The sequence below is a fragment of the Leptodactylus fuscus genome, chromosome 1 (assembly GCF_031893055.1).
Source record: "Leptodactylus fuscus isolate aLepFus1 chromosome 1, aLepFus1.hap2, whole genome shotgun sequence".
Classification (NCBI taxonomy): domain Eukaryota; kingdom Metazoa; phylum Chordata; class Amphibia; order Anura; family Leptodactylidae; genus Leptodactylus; species Leptodactylus fuscus.
In genome coordinates, this window is record NC_134265.1 from 19,737,532 (window position 1) to 19,755,663 (window position 18,132).

The following is an 18,132-nucleotide window of genomic DNA, read 5'->3' on the forward strand; positions in this document are numbered from 1 at the left end:
GGTGTGTGTACTCGCTGCCTCTCGCAGCCTTTGTTGCCTCTCACAAACAATGAGGTCACGAAAACCTTCTCAATAAATTATATGGTGATGGCTGCACAGACAGGGCCCCAGATGTGGGAAGCTTTTACAGCCCCAGTCGATGCTGGAGCCATTAGTCTCCCCGCTCAGGGTTTCCTATTTCATCACTAATTTCTCATGCAGTGCAATGACCAGACGGTGAATTAGTCTCTGTTCACACTCAATGCACAGGCAACAGCCCATCTGGTTACTGCTTGGAATGTAACCGGAGTTTATATCAACTCTATGACCTGAAAGTCTTAGGTGTGTCTCTGCCGTCTCAGCACCCACAATGCACTGCCCACTTGCGCCCCCTTGCAGTGCTTGGTGCTCTCCTGGTGATGATGTGTGCCACCACCGAGACCTATGATTGGGCGACCAGCGGACACTCCAAGCATCATGTATTGTATGGGGCAGGATGTTATGGTGCTGAGGCCTGTGATTGGGCCACCAAGAGTCATGTATTGTATGGGGCACGCTGATGTCATGATGCTGAGGCCTGTGAATGGGCCACCAGTGGTCACATGGGCACGCCAAGCCTCATAATGTCATGTATGGGGCATGCGAATGTCATGATGCTGAGACCCGTGATTGGGCCACCAGTGGTCACATGGGCACGCCAAGTGTCATAATGTCATGTATGGGGCATGCTGATGTCATGATGTTGAGACCCGTGATTGGACCACCAGTGGTCACATGGGCACGCTAAGCGTCATAATGTCATATATGGAGCCTGCTGATCTCATGACGCTGAAGCCTGTGATTGGGCCTCCAATAATGACATGGGCACACCAAGTGTCATAATGTCATGTATGGGGCATGCTGATATCATGACGCTGAGGCCTGTGATTGGGCCACCAATGAGCAGGCTAAGTTCATGTAGTTTATGGGGCACGCTGATGTCATGACGCTGAGGCCCATGATTGAGCCATCAGTAGCATCATAACGTCATGTATGGGGCATGCTGATATCATGACACTGAAGCCTGTGATTGGGCCTCAGAAGTCACATGCCCCTGAGGTGCATGATATCACTTAGGAGGCCAGAAGAGGACCTAGAGGCAGTGCCGGACGCTGAAGAGGTGAGTATAAATGTTTTTTTTTTTTACACCTTTCCTGGACCTCCACCAATTAAACCTTGAGGCCTAAAGAGACCCCATGTTATAATAATTTCACATTTGGATCCCGGGTCATGGACCACCAAAGTTTAGTGTGCCAGTGGAACCCTGATTTGGTTTGATCCAAACTCAACTCTAGCAACCTTGCAGAACTATGATTTCAGCTCTGGCTATAAAGTTGACCAACATCTCCAGCATCTTCTACTATAATAACCGTATACAGTGCTATAATAGTATACAGCAGGAAAGCCATACAACGCAGACAGTCTCATGTTGGTATTTTTTATTGTTCCTTTATTTCGCTGGAGTGGCATGACAAGGCAGACATCATTGAAAAAGACATCGTAACAAATACATAAACTGTATATAAAATAATTTCTAAGGTTTCTGGAACGTCAGACCCATGTACGGTTTTTTTTATTTTTTTTACTACTCCGATCTATAAAATTAAGCAGCAAAAAACAAAAAAAAATTTAATTTTTTTTTTTTTTACAATAATCATAAAAGCTACATAAATTTAAAATAGAATATTACAAAGGTATCGATCTAAAATAATATTACTGCATAGAAAACTAAATTACTTTGCTACCTTTACCTAGTGTGGTCAAGGGGGGGGGGAATGGATTTTGGAGTACAGGCGACAACGTTTACCCCGAGACTTGTCGGTCAATGGGAGCTTACCCATAACAACCAGATTGTGGGGTTCACCAGTGCAGTTTATCAGTCGTCAGGTTAGTTGCTAGTGGTTAAGGCCTATGCCCCTCCCTAATTTAAGCCCCACCCCTGATCCACCAGGGATGCCCATTTTGGGTACATTTGCATAAGCTCCTCCTTCTTTGAGGCCTACTTTAAGGGACGGTTGGGAGGCCTGCTACATGTAACTTTTCCCCTTAGCTACTTGAAGTTTCCCTCCGGTTCTTTAGTGACATATGTATCCTGGCAAAGCGGTGTCTGCCAATATGGCGTCCACATGGGGTGACACTTGACATTCCCAGCCCAAGAGCCCCCAAACTGGCAAATTTGTGACCCATTCCCCACTCCCATTTTGCTACAATACTAGGCGGAACTGCATTCTATGAAAGCTGAGTGACAACCCCCTGCCTTAAAGGGCATGTCCATATGTGACCACCATATTACAGTCTCTATATACACTCACCGGCCACTTTATTAGGTACACCTGTCCAACTGCTCGTTAACACTTAATTTCTAATCAGCCAATCACATGGCGGCAACTCAGTGCATTTAGGCATGTAGACATGGTCAAGACAATCTCCTGCAGTTCAAACCGAGCATCAGTATGGGGAAGAAAGGTGATTTGAGTGCCTTTGAACGTGGCATGGTTGTTGGTGCCAGAAGGGCTGGTCTGAGTATTTCAGAAACTGCTGATCTACTGGGATTTTCACGCACAACCATCTCTAGGGTTTACAGAGAATGGTCCGAAAAAGAAAAAACATCCAGTGAGCGGCAGTTCTGTGGGCGGAAATGCGTTGTTGATGCCAGAGGTCAGAGGAGAATGGCCAGACTGGTTCGAACTGATAGAAAGGCAACAGTGACTCAAATAGCCACCCGTTACAACCAAGGTAGCCAGAAGAGCATCTCTGAACGCCGCACAGTACGTCCAACTTTGAGGCTACAGATGGGCTACAGCAGCAGAAGACCACACCGGGTGCCACTCCTTTCAGCTAAGAACAGGAAACTGAGGCTACAATTTGCACAAGCTCATCGAAATTGGACAATTGAAGATTGGAAAAACGTTGCCTGGTCTGATGAGTCTCGATTTCTGCTGCGACATTCGGATGGTAGGGTCAGAATTTGGCGTCAACAACATGAAAGCATGGATCCATCCTGCCTTGTATCGGTAACGGTTCAGGCTGGTGGTGGTGGTGTCATGGTGTGGGGAATATTTTCTTGGCACTCTTTGGGCCCCTTGGTACCAATTGAGCATCGTTGCAACGCCAAAGCCTACCTGAGTATTGTTGCTGACCATGTCCATCCCTTTATGACCACAATGTACCCAACATCTGATGGCTACTTTCAGCAGGATAATGCAATGCCATGTCATAAAGCTGGAATCATCTCAGACTGGTTTCTTGAACATGACAATGAGTTCACTGTACTCCAATGGCCTCCACAGTCACCAGATCTCAATCCAATAGAGGAGCATCTTTGGGATGTGGTGGAACGGGAGATTCGCATCATGGATGTGCAGCCGACAAATCTGCGACTGCAACTGTGTGATGCCATCATGTCAATATGGACCAAAATCTCTGAGGAATGCTTCCAGCACCTTGTTGTATCTATGCCACGAAGAATTGAGGCAGTTCTGAAGGCAAAAGGGGGTCCAACCCGTTACTAGCATGGTGTACCTAATAAAGTGGCCGGTGAGTGTAGATATAATCTACATATAAAGTGGAGTTACTTTGCAAATACGTTTCATTATTTATCTTGTACGGTTACAAATCTATGGAGCTGTAAAAGGCGGCCATTTTGGTGGTCACCAATAAAGTGTGAATTTTTGATCTAAGGGGAAATATTCTGCCATGTTTTACAGTGGTATCAGTCTATAGGCTAGTACATGAGGATATTAGTGCTATGGGAAGCAGCAGTCTTCAGTTTTGGGTGCTATTTTAGCAAGTTGCTAACTGACCACAATAAAAGCTAACGGGGACTGGTGGTTTTCTTATCAAAAAGTAAAAAATAACTTCATTTTCTGATACAGAAGAACTCATACGTGTGATATCCAGCATTAGTAATATTAGGAGGCAGTGCTGTATGAGCTGATCGGCCTTAGTCTCACATTACATCTTCTGAGACTGACTCTTGCACATCGTAAGGATTTGTTTTAGCACCTTCTGAACATCTTCATCCATTTGGCCCTGGTGAAGAAACACAAGCAGTTAGAACGCGGTGATAAAATAGAAGGCTCACTATTCTGCTAGAAGAGTCTTATCCTGCACTGATCCTGAGTTACATCCTGTATTATACTCCAGAGCTGCGCTCACTATTCTGCTGGTACAGTCACTGTGTACATACATTACATTACTTATCCTGTACTGATCCTGAGTTACATCCTGTATTATACTCCAGAGCTGCACTCACTATTCTGCTGGTACAGTCACTGTGTACATACATTACATTACTTATCCTGTACTGATCCTGAGTTACATCCTGTATTATACTGCGGAGCTGCACTCACTATTCTGCTGGTACAGTCACTGTGTACATACATTACATTACTTATCCTGTACTGATCCTGAGTTACATCCTGTATTATACTCCAGAGCTGCACTCACTATTCTGCTGGTGCAGTCACTGTGTACATACATTACATTACTTATCCTGTACTGATACTGAGTTACATCCTGAGTTACATCCTGTATTATACTCCAGAGCTGCGCTCACTATTCTGCTGGTGCAGTCACTGTGTACATACATTACATTACTTATCCTGTATTATACTCCAGAGCTGCGCTCACTATTCTGCTGGTACAGTCACTGTATACATACATTACATTACTTATCCTGTATTATACTCCAGAGCTGCGCTCACTATTCTGCTGGTACAGTCACTGTGTACATACATTACATTACTTATCCTGTACTCATCCTGAGTTACATCCTGTATTATACTGCAGAGCTGCACTCACTATTCTGCTGGTGCAGTCACTGTGTACATACATTACATTACTTATCCTGTATTATACTCCAGAGCAGCGCTCACTATTCTGCTGGTGCAGTCACTGTGTACATACATTACATTACTTATCCTGTATTATACTCCAGAGCTGCGCTCACTATTCTGCTGGTACAGTCACTGTATACATACATTACATTACTTATCCTGTATTATACTCCAGAGCTGCGCTCACTATTCTGCTGGTGCAGTCACTGTGTACATACATTACATTACTTATCCTGTACTGATCCTGAGTTACATCCTGTATTATACTCCAGAGCTGCACTCACTATTCTGCTGGTGCAGTCACTGTGTACATACATTACATTACTTATCCTGTACTGATCCTGAGTTACATCCTGTATTATACTGCAGAGCTGCACTCACTATTCTGCTGGTGCAGTCACTGTGTACATACATTACATTACTTATCCTGTATTATACTCCAGAGCTGCGCTCACTATTCTGCCTGTACAGTCACTGTGTACATACATTACATTACTTATCCTGTACTGATCCTGAGTTACATCCTGTATTATACTCCAGAGCTGCACTCAGTATTCTGCTGGTACAGTCACTGTGTATATACATTACATTACTTATCCTGTATTATACTCCAGAGCTGCGCTCACTATTCTGCTGGTGCAGTCACTGTGTACATACATTACTTATCCTGATACTACTCTTTGATGCAGTATAATAACAAGCATGTACATAGTAATACGGTATTATACCTGGACAGCATAGAGCAGATGCATCCTGTAAACTGACACGATTTCTTGGTGCTGCTTCTTGGTTTCCTACAAGTATAAGACATTACAGTTACATGAACAGACAGGTCTCTATTCCCTACACAATAACTAGGCGTATGCTTAAAGTGAACCCTCCTTAAAATTTCAATGATCTTGATCGTGTGTGAATCCTATGGATGGATTAGCAGAAATTCCACGGTATCAGATCGTGGCTGTCAAGTGCTGAATGGTGTATAACTATTGTCTTCTATCTCCCTCCGTAAGTGACAAGAACGGTTTGTCAGGAGCTCCATGACGTGGGTTAATGTGGTGGAGCCTCTGCACACGAGCCTAAGATCAGCAATCACAATGTCAAGCGTCAGCCGAGTGGTGCAAAGTCTCCGGACTCTGGTGGGATGAATCACCTCTCACTCTCTGCCAGACTGGGTTTGGCAGATTGTCGGAGAACAAACTGTGGTGGAGAAGGCTAAGGGTATGGGTAGAGTTTCTCCAACATCATTTCCCAACCTTGCAATCATTCTTTTGGATGAATGGTCAAAAATAGGGTTGAGCTGATCTTGAAATTTCAGGATCGTTTTTAAAATCTGATTTCCGATCATTTTCTATCTGAACCCGATCCCAATCCTAATGCAAGTCAATAGGATTTTATTTAATAATCGAAGATCGGATTTTAAAAATGATCCTATTCACTACACAGCATGGAGTCCAAAAATTGTTTCAAATTTTGGACTCCATGCTGTGTAGTGATTTAAAAAAAAAAATCCCCCGGCTACTTAGTCCCCCTGGTGTCCGCTTACCTGCACAGATCCGCTGCCTCTCTCATTGACATGCCTTCAGAGTGCCGTACGTGCCCCCACCTCCCTAGGCGGCTAGTGTTAGAGATGATGGGAGTAGGTGGGGCTTGTTGTGGCTTAGGAGAGTGTGGGCGGGGAGATGTGAGTGTATCACTCATCTCCCTTCCCAGTACCCGCCCACACTCTCCTAAGCTACAATCCCCACCTTCTCCCAGCATCTCTAACACTAGTCTAGGGAGACGGGGGCGTGCAGGGATCTGTGCAGGTAAGTTGAGCGAAGTTCGCGAGTAGATAGATACTATCTACTCTTCTGTTTCCTCCCTACTGTGCCATATACTGGACTCTGCTACATCTTCATAACTGTACATTGACTTGTCTATCTACTCTTCTGCTTCGTCCCTGCTTTACTGTATACTCAGCTCTGCTAGATCTCAGATGTAGCAGAGCTGAGTATACGGTAAAGCAGGGACGAAGCAGAAGAGTAGATAGACAAGTCAATGTACAGTAGTATCTATCTACTCGCGAACTTCAGCCACGGCTTATTATACAGAGAGTGCCTCATCATCCTCAGAGCAGCGCAGCACAGAGTGATTTACTGCAGCCTGCCACTCTTCTGCTTCGTCACTGTTTTACCGTATACTCAGCTCTGCTACATCTAAGATGTAGCAGAGCTGAGTATACGGCACAGCAGGGAGGAAACAGAAGAGTAGTACGCTCCCATAGGAATGAATGGACGCTCATCTGATACTATAAATTTTCCCACAATGATTCGCCAGTAGCCAAGCATTGTGGGAAATAACCTCTGACCTCGATCCCACTGGAAAAGATCGGGATCGGAATTCCGATTACGATCGTGAAATTTACTTGATCGCCGATCGGAATCCGAACATTTCCGATCCCGATCGCTCAACCCTAGTGAAGAATTTCCACACACACCCCAAAATCCTACTCAGAAGATTCTACTCCATCCTTGGTTTTGGAATGGGATATCCAACAAGCTCATATAGATGGGGTGGTCATACTTCTGGCCATATATTGTATACATTCATATCATGATGGTGTGTAGGCTTAGTGTCACCATCAGAGGTTTAACTTGAAGTACAAAATTTGGACTGAGGCCTACCGAGTCCCATTTTGGTGCCTTGCACTGTGGCAGATGTGGTATTAGGCTCCCTATGGCCTCTTAAAGCTACTCAGCTGGTTACCTACTAATGAGACTTAGAAATGCCATGTCCTACTCTACAGGTCCTAAGTGGGGACATCTGAGTGCCGCTGCCACCACTGACCAATGTTGGACTAAAAATAAAATTCCGACTGGATGAGACGGATTTCTGGACTATTGGTTGTGTTGGGGCTTTGCCATACATGGAAGTGTTAGGTAAGCTGTACATATGTCTCAGAAGCTAAAAGTCCTGCAGAGGTAAATCTGGAGAAGAAGGACTTACCACCAACTGGTTCTGCAGCTGCTTGACCTGCTGTTGTAGAGATTCCAGCTGCTGGCTTTGCCGCTTGGGAGTGCTTGTGGTGAATGATAGCTGAGAAAGGCTGTTTAGTGCATCTCTGAGTTTGCTCACTTCCTTCGAGAGCTCGTTTATCTGGAAGACCATGTAGTCATCTTAGTAAAGTTCCTTGTACAGTGTGTGACAGTCGTATGGCATGGAGCAGGGACAGAATGACCCCACCAAAATACCAGAGAAACTCATATAACTCACCCGGACCCTTACCCTGTCAAACTCATCGTAGCCAAGAGCATAAAGAGCCAGCGGACTCTCTGATCCTGGCCAACGTACAAGGAGCTTGGCCGTCGATCACAGATCAACAATCTCACCAGGACAAGCTATTATATCGTGGTTAGGAGACTGTAAATAGGATGACAAATTTTCTAATTTTGGTGGAGAGGGCTAATAAAGTTTTAGTTTTGTCATATAATGAATCCCCTCATTCTAGGAATCGGGAACACAATTGACTTTAGCGAAGAAGTGGTGTCATTTCTCCATTATGGAACTCAAGACACTGGGGTAGACCATGTCAGAAACATCCTCATTAAATAAAATCCTAATTCTAGAACTTATTCACCCACCTTTTTGTCTTTGTCTTCATCCATTTTTGAGGTATTTTCCGACAACTTCTTCATCTCGGCCAGCTGCTCCTGCACTTTGCTGTGTTTCCTCCTAAGCTCCTCGAGCTCTAGATCCTTGTTTTGTAGCTTCTCTTGTACAGAGACTTTTTCTTCTTTCACTTGCGACAATTCCCTTTTAACATGCTCGTTCTCCAAAGAAAACGCCTCTCGTTCCTTCGACAGTTCGCTCACTTGCGTAGATAAGTCGCTAATGTCATCTTCTAGAGACACCTGCCGCTCGGCCAACAGTTGTTTGGTCACCATGGCTTCCTGGACCGTGGACTTTTCTTGGTGAAGTTCATCTTCTAAACTCTTTATTCTGGATTCTTGAGTAGCGATCTGCTCCCTCAACTCGTTTCTCTCCACTTCCATGTTTTCTATCGTATGTTTAAGATCTTCGATGGCTTGCACATGCTCGGGCACTGTTGGGTGCCCCTTCTCCTTGTCCAACTGTTGCTTTAACTCACATACTTCTTCCAATATTTTGGCATGCTGAGAGGCCAAATCCACCAAATCATTCTCTACTTTCTCTTTGCTTTCTTCGACTTCTCGCAAAATTTTTGCATGTTCTTCCTTATGGATGAAATCTGACGATACATCTGGTGGCGCTTGACCTGTCTTCTCCAGTTCCGCCTGGGCTTCACTGTATAATAGAGACATCTCATGCAGCTGTTTGGTCAATTCATCTACGGTTTTCATCATGTCCTCCTCCACATGACCGTTCTCCACCGGAGACCTTGGCTCTGTCTTGCTTTCCAACTCCTTCTGTAAACTTTGAACTTCTTCCAGTAACTCTTGGTGCTTCACGCTAAGTTTGGCATTCTCCTCGTTCAGTTGACCTATGACGGCACAGTAAGATTTCTCCATCTCTTCTTGCTTCTCTATGGGCACCAGGTTGACGATACTTTGGGTAACGACATCTATCTGATGCCTCAAGTCGTTCATCTCGTTCTCTTTCCTTTCACTTTCCGCCAGGACCTCCTGGTATTCTCTCTTCAGAGCTTCGAACTCTTCCAGCACCAATAAACTTTCCTCACTCGTTTTCACAACTCCATCTTCGTCTTGCTCCCCTCTCGAAATCCTCTGTAGGTTTGGCTTGAAAGAAACATCACTAGGTGATCCCTGAGACTGAAGGTCAACGTCGGAAGCCACCTCTGAAGTTTCCGTGCTGATGGACTCTCTGTAACTTTTTTGGATCTGGGCTTCCATGCTCTTTCTTTTTGTTTCGGACTCCTCCAGTTGTACTTTCATGTCTTCAATGGTTTTCTCCAGCAGTTTGACTTTGTGTTCGTTGTTCGCTATTTCAATCTGAGACTCGAAAGACGTGTCGGAGTTATCGGAAATGACCGCTGGTGATTTTGCATCGTGGTTTTTGGCAACGGATAGGTTTAAGTCAGTCTGCGTAGAATGATAAGAGTCACAGCTTATATCTGTCATTGCCTCAGTATGAGCCTTCTCCTGTGAAAAAAACAGGAAAAAAAATTATTATTTGGATACAGAATATTTTATTAAATTTTTGCAAAATTCTCAGACCTCCATCTAGCCAGAGATGTTCCCTAGATACCTACTTGACCATAAGATAAACACAAAGTGACTCCCTTCTGTTCTCTATGGGGAAACCAAGTCGTGTATAATTTTCTTACAGTGCCTCCTCAGGAATAATGAAGCATTACACAATGTCCAAACACATCAATGGGTTTCTCTGTCTGGACAGGACCTCCAGAGCAATCATAAATATAATATGGTCAGTAAATTCTCTTGAATTGATTGACAAGGATCTCGGGTCTACGGTCAGTTTCAGTTTAAGTGGTCAAGGAAGTTTTTTTGGGGTGCACAAGAGACTGCTAGAGGAGCATCTTCCTCCCATTGTGAAGGCAGACAGAGCTCCCAAGCCACTGAATGGACCAAGGGTTTCTATGTGTGTTTGATATTGTAGCTCAGCATTGAAGTGAATGAGCTGCAATACCACATACAACCTGAGAACAGTGGTGGTGCTGTTTTTAGAAGAGAGCAGCTATGTGTTTCTAATCTGGTATATCCGCTTTAATAGAGGAAGTATTTTTTGTGCATGTTCTATATTAAAGGACGTACTACTAAAGAAAACAGGAAAGATGATGATTCTATGGATGAGTGGTGTACACAGACATCTATGACTAAAGCTCATTCATGGAGTCAGTGTAGAGACATAGTGAGCAAGCTCCTTAAATGGACTGTATGAGATTAGAAAACAGTCTGTGTCTTGAATTCAAGTGAATGGTGGTAAGCTGCAATACCAGAGACAACCTTTAGCCCAGAGTGGCGCTATATCTGAAAAAAAAAAATTGTATTCCTGAACAGTTCTTCTTCCATAAGCCCTCAAAAAAAATGAAAGAAAACCATCAGACGAATGGACAATCTCCTGTTGTACAAACCTGTAATTTCTCCTGTAACTCCTTGTTTAGCAGTGTTAGAGAGGCCACCTTTGCTTGTAGCTGTGAGAGTGTATCTTGGTGATCGGCCTCGGAGCTCACGTCTAATAGACTGTCTTCTAGAAAGTGAGAATTACCAGTGTCATTATTACCATCAGTGCAATTTCATCTTTATTGTGAAGTTATATGCTCCCTTCTGGAGCACTGAGCTCCTCTGATGCACACAGTGGGAGAGATTTACTATTGTTTCTATCACAGTTTCCTGGTGTAAAAAACAAAGGTGACATAAATTGATGCAATGGGTGTTTTTATGCTACCAACACTTTTCGGAAGGGGGTGTGCTTGGGTCAGACTTATTGTTCGTACAAATTATTATCTGCACAAATCTCTCTGCTAGTTTGCTACAACGTATCAGTCTGCGGTCCAGGCTGTTGAGCTCACAGAGCATTGTCTAGATTGGATACATCAGTAGCAGCTGCATAAATCTCTCTGTTAGTTTGCTACAATGTATCAGTCCAGAGTCGCCTGGACTCCAGGCTGTTGAGCTCACAGAGCATTGTCTAGACTGGATACAATATATCAGTGTGGAGTCCAGGCTCTTGAGCACAGAGAGCATTGTCTAGACTGGATACAATGTATCAGTGTGGAGTCCAGGCTATTGAGCTCACAGAGCATTGCCAAGACTCTATACATCAGTAGCAGCTGCATAAATCTCTCTGTCAGTTTGCTACAATGTATCAGTCCAGAGTCCAGGCATTTGAGCTCACAGAGCATTGTCTAGACTGGATACAATGTATCAGCTGAGAGCAGGACTAGCTATATACAGGGTTACTGCCTCTGAATGGACACAAGAATCTTCTCAGTCACTGACAGCAAGCAGAGATCTTGATGAATATGCAGTATTAAAGGGGTTTTCTGTCCCCTAAATGAATTTTCCTACACTCCTGCATAGCAGTGATTTCTGGGATTTGCAGTGCAGCCCTTATTACGTTATTAGGAATGGTCCTGAACATGCCGCCCGTCCACTGCAGAAGCTTCCGGCACATGGAGGCTGCTGTAACAGCTGATCTGTGCAGGGCCTGGGTGTCACAGTATTAAAACTCGATTTGGGTCTGGAAAACTCCTTTAATCTAAAGCCTTTTATTAAGCCTTTTTCTTTTCCTGGAAATCCATCCCAGTCACCGCCGGGAAATGTAGCAGAGCTGTCATAACCCGTCAGTCACATAACTTACTGGCTATAACATGACAAGACTGGTCGGACGGCGATAGACAGACACGACTACCTGACCTGTTTACTCAAGTTCTCTTATTACATCTTCTAGACCAGGGGTAGGGAACGTACGGCTCTCCAGCTGTTGCAAAACTACAACTCCCAGCATGCATACTGGCTCTGCTGTTCTGGGAACTCCCATAGAAGTGAATGGAGCATGCTGGGAGTTGTAGTTTCACAGCAGCTGGAGCGCCAAAGGTTCCCTACCCCTGTTCTAGACATAGACCTTCCAAGTGATCAACACACCAAGACGTATACTGGGCCCATGATGGTTCCTCTGGGCTTAGGGTGGGTCCTATATACAGCCTGGTGCCTCCTTGGGCATAACCTCCTATGTATACGCCGTCTTACCTGTGCTGTCGCTCAGTCTGTCTCTACACTCGCGCGAATTTTCATCCTGAGAAAACACAAGACAATAAAATAGGAGTAACCCGCGGCGAGAAATTTCTTAGGGCCAAAAGTAATATTGACTTTGTATAATCCATAGATCTCAATGTGCACAGCGGATCTAGATGGCCATATATACAGTATGGATTCCAGCATACGGTAGTAACGCAGTGGGGGAATTCATGAAGACTGGCGTATTGTATGCCAGTCTTTATGTCCCCTGCAGAGCGCGTCATGAATCGGGCACATCATGTATATGCTAGAAGCCACTCAAAAACAAAGAAATGGCCACTCGATCGAGCCCAAAACTTGCTAGATTTGCTTGGTGAGATCTGCTAGGCCAGAGTAGAAGATCCAGATAATCCGAGTGGAGAAGCAAGCCCCGCCATGTCCCCTTCCATCTCATTAGTAATCAGATTTTCATTGAAAGAGTTTTATGTATTTTTTTGGTATTGTCAAGTGAATGGAACTAAGTTGCAATACCAGACACAACCTATGAACAAAAGTGGCGCTGTTTTTAGAGCAGTTCCCCAGTTTCCTGGACCCCTTTTGAGCCTAGATTTTTCAGTTATCAGTAGGGTTCAGCCAATCCTGACTTTTCAGGATCGATTTTAAAATCCGATTTCCGATCATTTTTCATTTGAACCCGATCTCGATCCCAATGCAAGTCAATGGGATTTTTTTATTAATCGGAGATCGGATTTTAAAAGCAATCCTATTCACTATACAGCATGGAATCTAACAATTGTTAGAATCCAGGCTGTGTAGTGAATCACTAAAGTAGCCAGAGGATTTTTAAAAAATCCTCTGGCTACTTAGTCCCCCCTGGTGTCCACTTACCTCCAGAGATGACTGCTCCGCTGCCACGTCACGTCTCCCCGCCCTGTACCCGCCCACACTCTCCTAACCCGCCCACACTCTCTTAACCTGGCAGGGAGGGGGCAGCGAAGGGAGAAGACGACTGCAGCTGGACCGGCAGCAAGGCGAAGAACAGCAGCGGAGCAGCCATCTCTGGAGGTAAGTAGCTACGAAACATGTTAGTTTAGTCTCCCATTAGAATGAATGGAGGCAGCCAGCGCGCAGGGGGTTAAGGCTGTGTGCCGGCTGCTTCCATTCATTCCTATGGAACCGCAGCGGAGCCTTCACACTGAGTATACACTATATACTCAGTGTGAAGGCATTGTGGGAAATACTACCGATCTTGATCCCACCTAAAAAGATCGTGTTCGGAATCGCTCAACCCTAGTTATCAGCCATACGCGTTACCTTGCTGCTATTTTCAGAGAAGAAGACCTCCCCTTTGGCCGAGAGCGGGGTCGAAGTTGATGATAACGGGGATGATAGGTCACTTAGCTGCAATGACAAAGGGTTAAACATTAGTAAGAACCCTCGTATATATATCTTAGAGTGGGGTAGGGGCACATGTACATCCTTAAGATTGGGGGAGGGGCATATGTACATTCTATAGGGGAGGGGAGGGGCTTGTGTACATCCCTGAGATTGGGGGAGAGGAATGCGGCTGACCTGCCGTGTCCTACATAGGGTCATTACATTGTGCATGTGGTTGGGGATTTGGATTCTTACAATGCCCCTATGACAACACTGACAGTCAGGTTGGCTAAAAACACATAAATATCACATGTACATGTATGACACATTGTGGTTACCTGTAGAGGGCTGAGAGGAGGAGGAGGCGGAGCTTTGCGTTTTTTGGGGGTTCCACTTCTCTCTGAGCTTAATCTAGTGACTTGATCATGCTGGAAGTTTTATAGGCCAGAAAAATGGAGCTGTTAGTTGGGTTAGTAGAAACCAAGCAAGACTTATCTATATCGTTATACAACTATGCAAAGAGCCGACTACGACTACAAGAATATCCCGAGGAATAGTACAGGCCAGCTAAACCGTAAAGGAAGGGTATGCTGCAAAACGCTTCATACATGCATAACCTTACCCTACAAGCAATACATAGACCTCATCTACAAGGCGGGAAAGTCTAATGTCATCACGCCAAATTATTCAGGAATTTAACGTAGATTAAGCTTAGATTACGTCACGCTTCAATTTAATATCGAAAGTTACAATTTCCAAGATTGTGATGATCCATTGAGAGGTCTGTAAATGATGTCTCCGAGTGTGCGAGACTACACCCATGTACATAACGTGAAAGGACTACATACATCATTTAAGCCCCGCCTACTCCACCAGGGAACACCCCCTTCATACTAATTATCATAAAATAAACCCTTCCCCTTTGTAGCTGCTTTGCAAGACTGGACGGTTGACAAATATGCAACTAAATTTCTGTTGTGATCTAGTGCCCTGCCAGGACCTTCCACCTCAGTTTCTTCCTGCAAGGCACAGTGTGTCCTATTTTGCTCTATACCTTTGCAGCAACCACCAGAAAGCAGATAGGACGTCCCCATGTCACAGGATTTTGACTGAGAAGGAAGAAAGGGGAGAAGAACCAAAGGAACATGCTAAAGTACATGACATAGGCTTATTATATAGGAAGGAGACCGGGAGGCCACACCCTTACAAGTCTTGAGCCTACAGACGCATGGCAGACAGTAAACCCCCATATACAAGGACTGTAACAATTCTACAAATCTAATGGCCGACATCAATCCTTGGCCTTAAAGGGGGAACCTATTATCTGTCCATACTGTGACCTTCACTTGGGCTACCAGTGTAAGAGTCCCCCACCCAACTTTCCGTTTTCCAGGACACAATGGGTTAAACAAGGAAAGGAGATGAATTTTGTCACGTAAAATTGGTACCTGTAGTGGCTTGGTCGGACTTTTCATTCCTGTAGCAAAAAAAAGACAGAACATACGACTGAGAATGTGTAACCAATTAATAACCCCTTGAAACCTGCAATAGCGGCCATATTGGTTGCCCCCCCCTAACATACAAGTTGGACCGTTATCTACTTATGAAAAATTATACAACCATGAAACAGCGCCACACTAGTCTACAGGTTGGGTCTGGTAATGCAAATCAGCTAGTAGGATTGCGCTGCAATACCAGACACAACCTATGGACAGGTGTGGCGCTGTTTTTGGAACAACTCTTCGTAGTAAGGAGGAAACACTCTATGTATATGCTATGGAGGACATACCGTGTTCTTGGCTTGTCTTTGACAGAAGGAGGCTGAGAATGTGCGGGTTTCCTGACGACCTGGCGTAATGGAGAGCGTCATGGCCCAGGGCGTCAGATGCTGATAGACTGGCTCCTCGCTGGACCAAGGCGTCCACCATGTTGAAGTGGCTGGCTTCACATGCCAACATCAGAGGAGTCCTGAGGGATACAAGACAGAAATATTAGACCCTTCGGGGATTGATTACAGTGGTCTGGGCTGTCACGTTCTCCATGTCGTCTAGTTATGTCTGGAATCTATCCGATCTGAACACTCCAGTAAAAATATTGGTGCCCATTCAGAACCCCTATATATCAGCTACAAAGGAAAGTGACCACAAAGAGTTTCGGACTCTGGAGGACCCGACATATTTGTACATTACAGAGACAGTTCATTGATTTCATTTGGAACCTTGTAATGCCTCATTCCTCCTTTGGTGGCGCTGCAGGATATATGAGCGCAGATTTCCACCACAGTTTACAGTCGATCACTGGGGATCCCAGCAATGGGACATCCTGAGATCAGCAACAATGCGTATTTTAGGATTTTAATGGGGTTTTCCTATCTTGTAACATGATAGCATCTCTCTAGGATATGTCACCTCTTACTGATCTAGACAGTGAAGGGCCACACGCAGGGAAAGCGCCCCCAGGCATTGGTGTGCAGGAAACGATAGCAACGCAAAATTCACATAACACAAGATGTTCTGACTTGGGGCTTTTGGGCCTGATTATGGGAATTCTCGACTAAACATGAACCAAAGCCGCGAGAAGAACAGAGATTGCAATAGCACAGAAAGATTCCTCCCTGAAAATGCAATGAAAAAACACAAAAGAGAATGAAAAAAAAAGTTAAATCATTGATCATTTTACACAAAACTCCAAAACTGGTGCGGACAGAAGTATTGGCGCCCTCAGCCTAATACTTGGTAGCACAACCTTTAGACACAATAACTGCGCACAACCGCTTCCGCTAACCAGCAATGAGTTTCTTACAAGGCTCTGCTGGAATCTTAGACCATTCTTCTTTGGCTCCTGCTCGCGGTCCCCCCTGAGATGTGAAGGGGGCCTTCTCCAAACTGCCACCAAGAGATATCTCCCCTCCCCCACAGGTGTTCTATGGGATTCAGGGCTGGACTCATTGCTGCCACTTTACAAGTCTCCAGGGCTTTCTCTCACCACCATTTTCTAGTGCTGACCTGAAGTGTGTTTTGGGTCATTGTCCTGCTGGAAGACCCCTGACCTCTGAGGGAGACCCGGCTTTCTCACACTGGGCCCTACATGATGCTGCACAATGTGTTGGTCGTCTTCAGACTTCATAATGCCATGCACACGGTCAAGCAGTCCAGTGCCAGAGGCAGCAAAGCAACCCCAAAACATCAGGGACCTCCGCCATGTCTGACTGTAGGGGGCGTCTTCTTTTCTTTGAAGGTCTCTTTTTTCCTGTAAACTCTATGTTGAGGCCTTTTCCTACTTTTGTCTCCTCTGACCAGAGAACATTCTTCCAGAACGGTTTTGGCTTTCTCAGGTAAGTTTTGGCAAACTCCAGCCTGGCTTTATGTCTCTGGGTAAGAAGTGGGGTCTTCCTGGGTCTCCTACCATACAGTCCCTTCTCATTCAGACGCTGACACTGGATAGTACGGGGTGACACTGTTGTACCCTCGGACTGCAGGGCAGCTTGGACTTGTTTGGATGTTAGTCGAGGTTCTTTATCCGCCATCCGCACAATCTTGTGTTGAAATCTCTCGTCAATTTTTCTTTTCCGTCCACATCTAGGGAGGTTAGTCACAGTGCCATGGGCTTTACACTTCTTGATGACACTGCGCACGGTAGACACAGGAACATTCAGGTCTTTGGAGATGGACTTGTAGCCTTGAGATTGCTCATGCTTCCTCACAATTTTGCTTCTCAAGTCCTCAGACAGTTCTTTGGTCTTCTTTCTTTTCTCAATGCTCCATGTGGTCACACAAGGACACAGGACAGAGGTGGAGTCAACTTTAATCCATTTCACCTGGCTGCAAGTGTGATTTAGTTATTGCCACCACCTGTTAGGTGCCTCAGGTAAGTAACAGGTGCTGTTAATTACACAAATTAGAGAAGCATCACATGATTTTTCAAACAGTGCCAATACTTTTGTCCACCCCCTTTTTTATGTTTGGTGTAGAATTTTATCCAATTTGGCTTTTTGACAATTCTTTTTGTGGTTTTCCATTGAAGACAAATTAAATGAAGATAATACCAAAGAATTTGTGATTGCAATCATTTTCTGGAAGAACACGAGTATTATCTGACAGAATTGCAGGGGTGCCAATACTTTTGGCCAACACTGTAGATAGATAGGAGATAGATAGATAGATAGATAGATAGATAGATAGATAGATATGGGATAGATAGATAGATAGATGATAGATAGATAG

General features: G+C 44.7%; 1 protein-coding gene across 2 annotated transcripts in view; it reads right to left on the reverse strand.

Moving 5' to 3' along the window:
• Window positions 1-3,294: 3,294 nt before the first annotated feature.
• Window positions 3,295-18,132, reverse strand: part of RAI14 (retinoic acid induced 14) — a 99,204-nt gene continuing 84,366 nt past the window's right edge. The window contains exons 9-18 of one of the 2 annotated variants that reach the window (XM_075267946.1): window positions 15,699-15,877; window positions 15,358-15,386; window positions 14,248-14,337; window positions 13,847-13,933; window positions 12,545-12,590; window positions 10,927-11,042; window positions 8,477-9,973; window positions 7,842-7,991; window positions 5,585-5,650; window positions 3,295-4,050 (exon numbers count right to left, since the gene is read on the reverse strand). In XM_075267946.1, the coding sequence (XP_075124047.1) occupies window positions 3,973-4,050; window positions 5,585-5,650; window positions 7,842-7,991; window positions 8,477-9,973; window positions 10,927-11,042; window positions 12,545-12,590; window positions 13,847-13,933; window positions 14,248-14,337; window positions 15,358-15,386; window positions 15,699-15,877 (2,338 nt within the window). In that variant the 3' untranslated portion in view covers window positions 3,295-3,972. The remainder of the gene's footprint in view (window positions 4,051-5,584; window positions 5,651-7,841; window positions 7,992-8,476; window positions 9,974-10,926; window positions 11,043-12,544; window positions 12,591-13,846; window positions 13,934-14,247; window positions 14,338-15,357; window positions 15,387-15,698; window positions 15,878-18,132) is intronic. The other variant, XM_075267956.1, reaches the window with a different exon arrangement.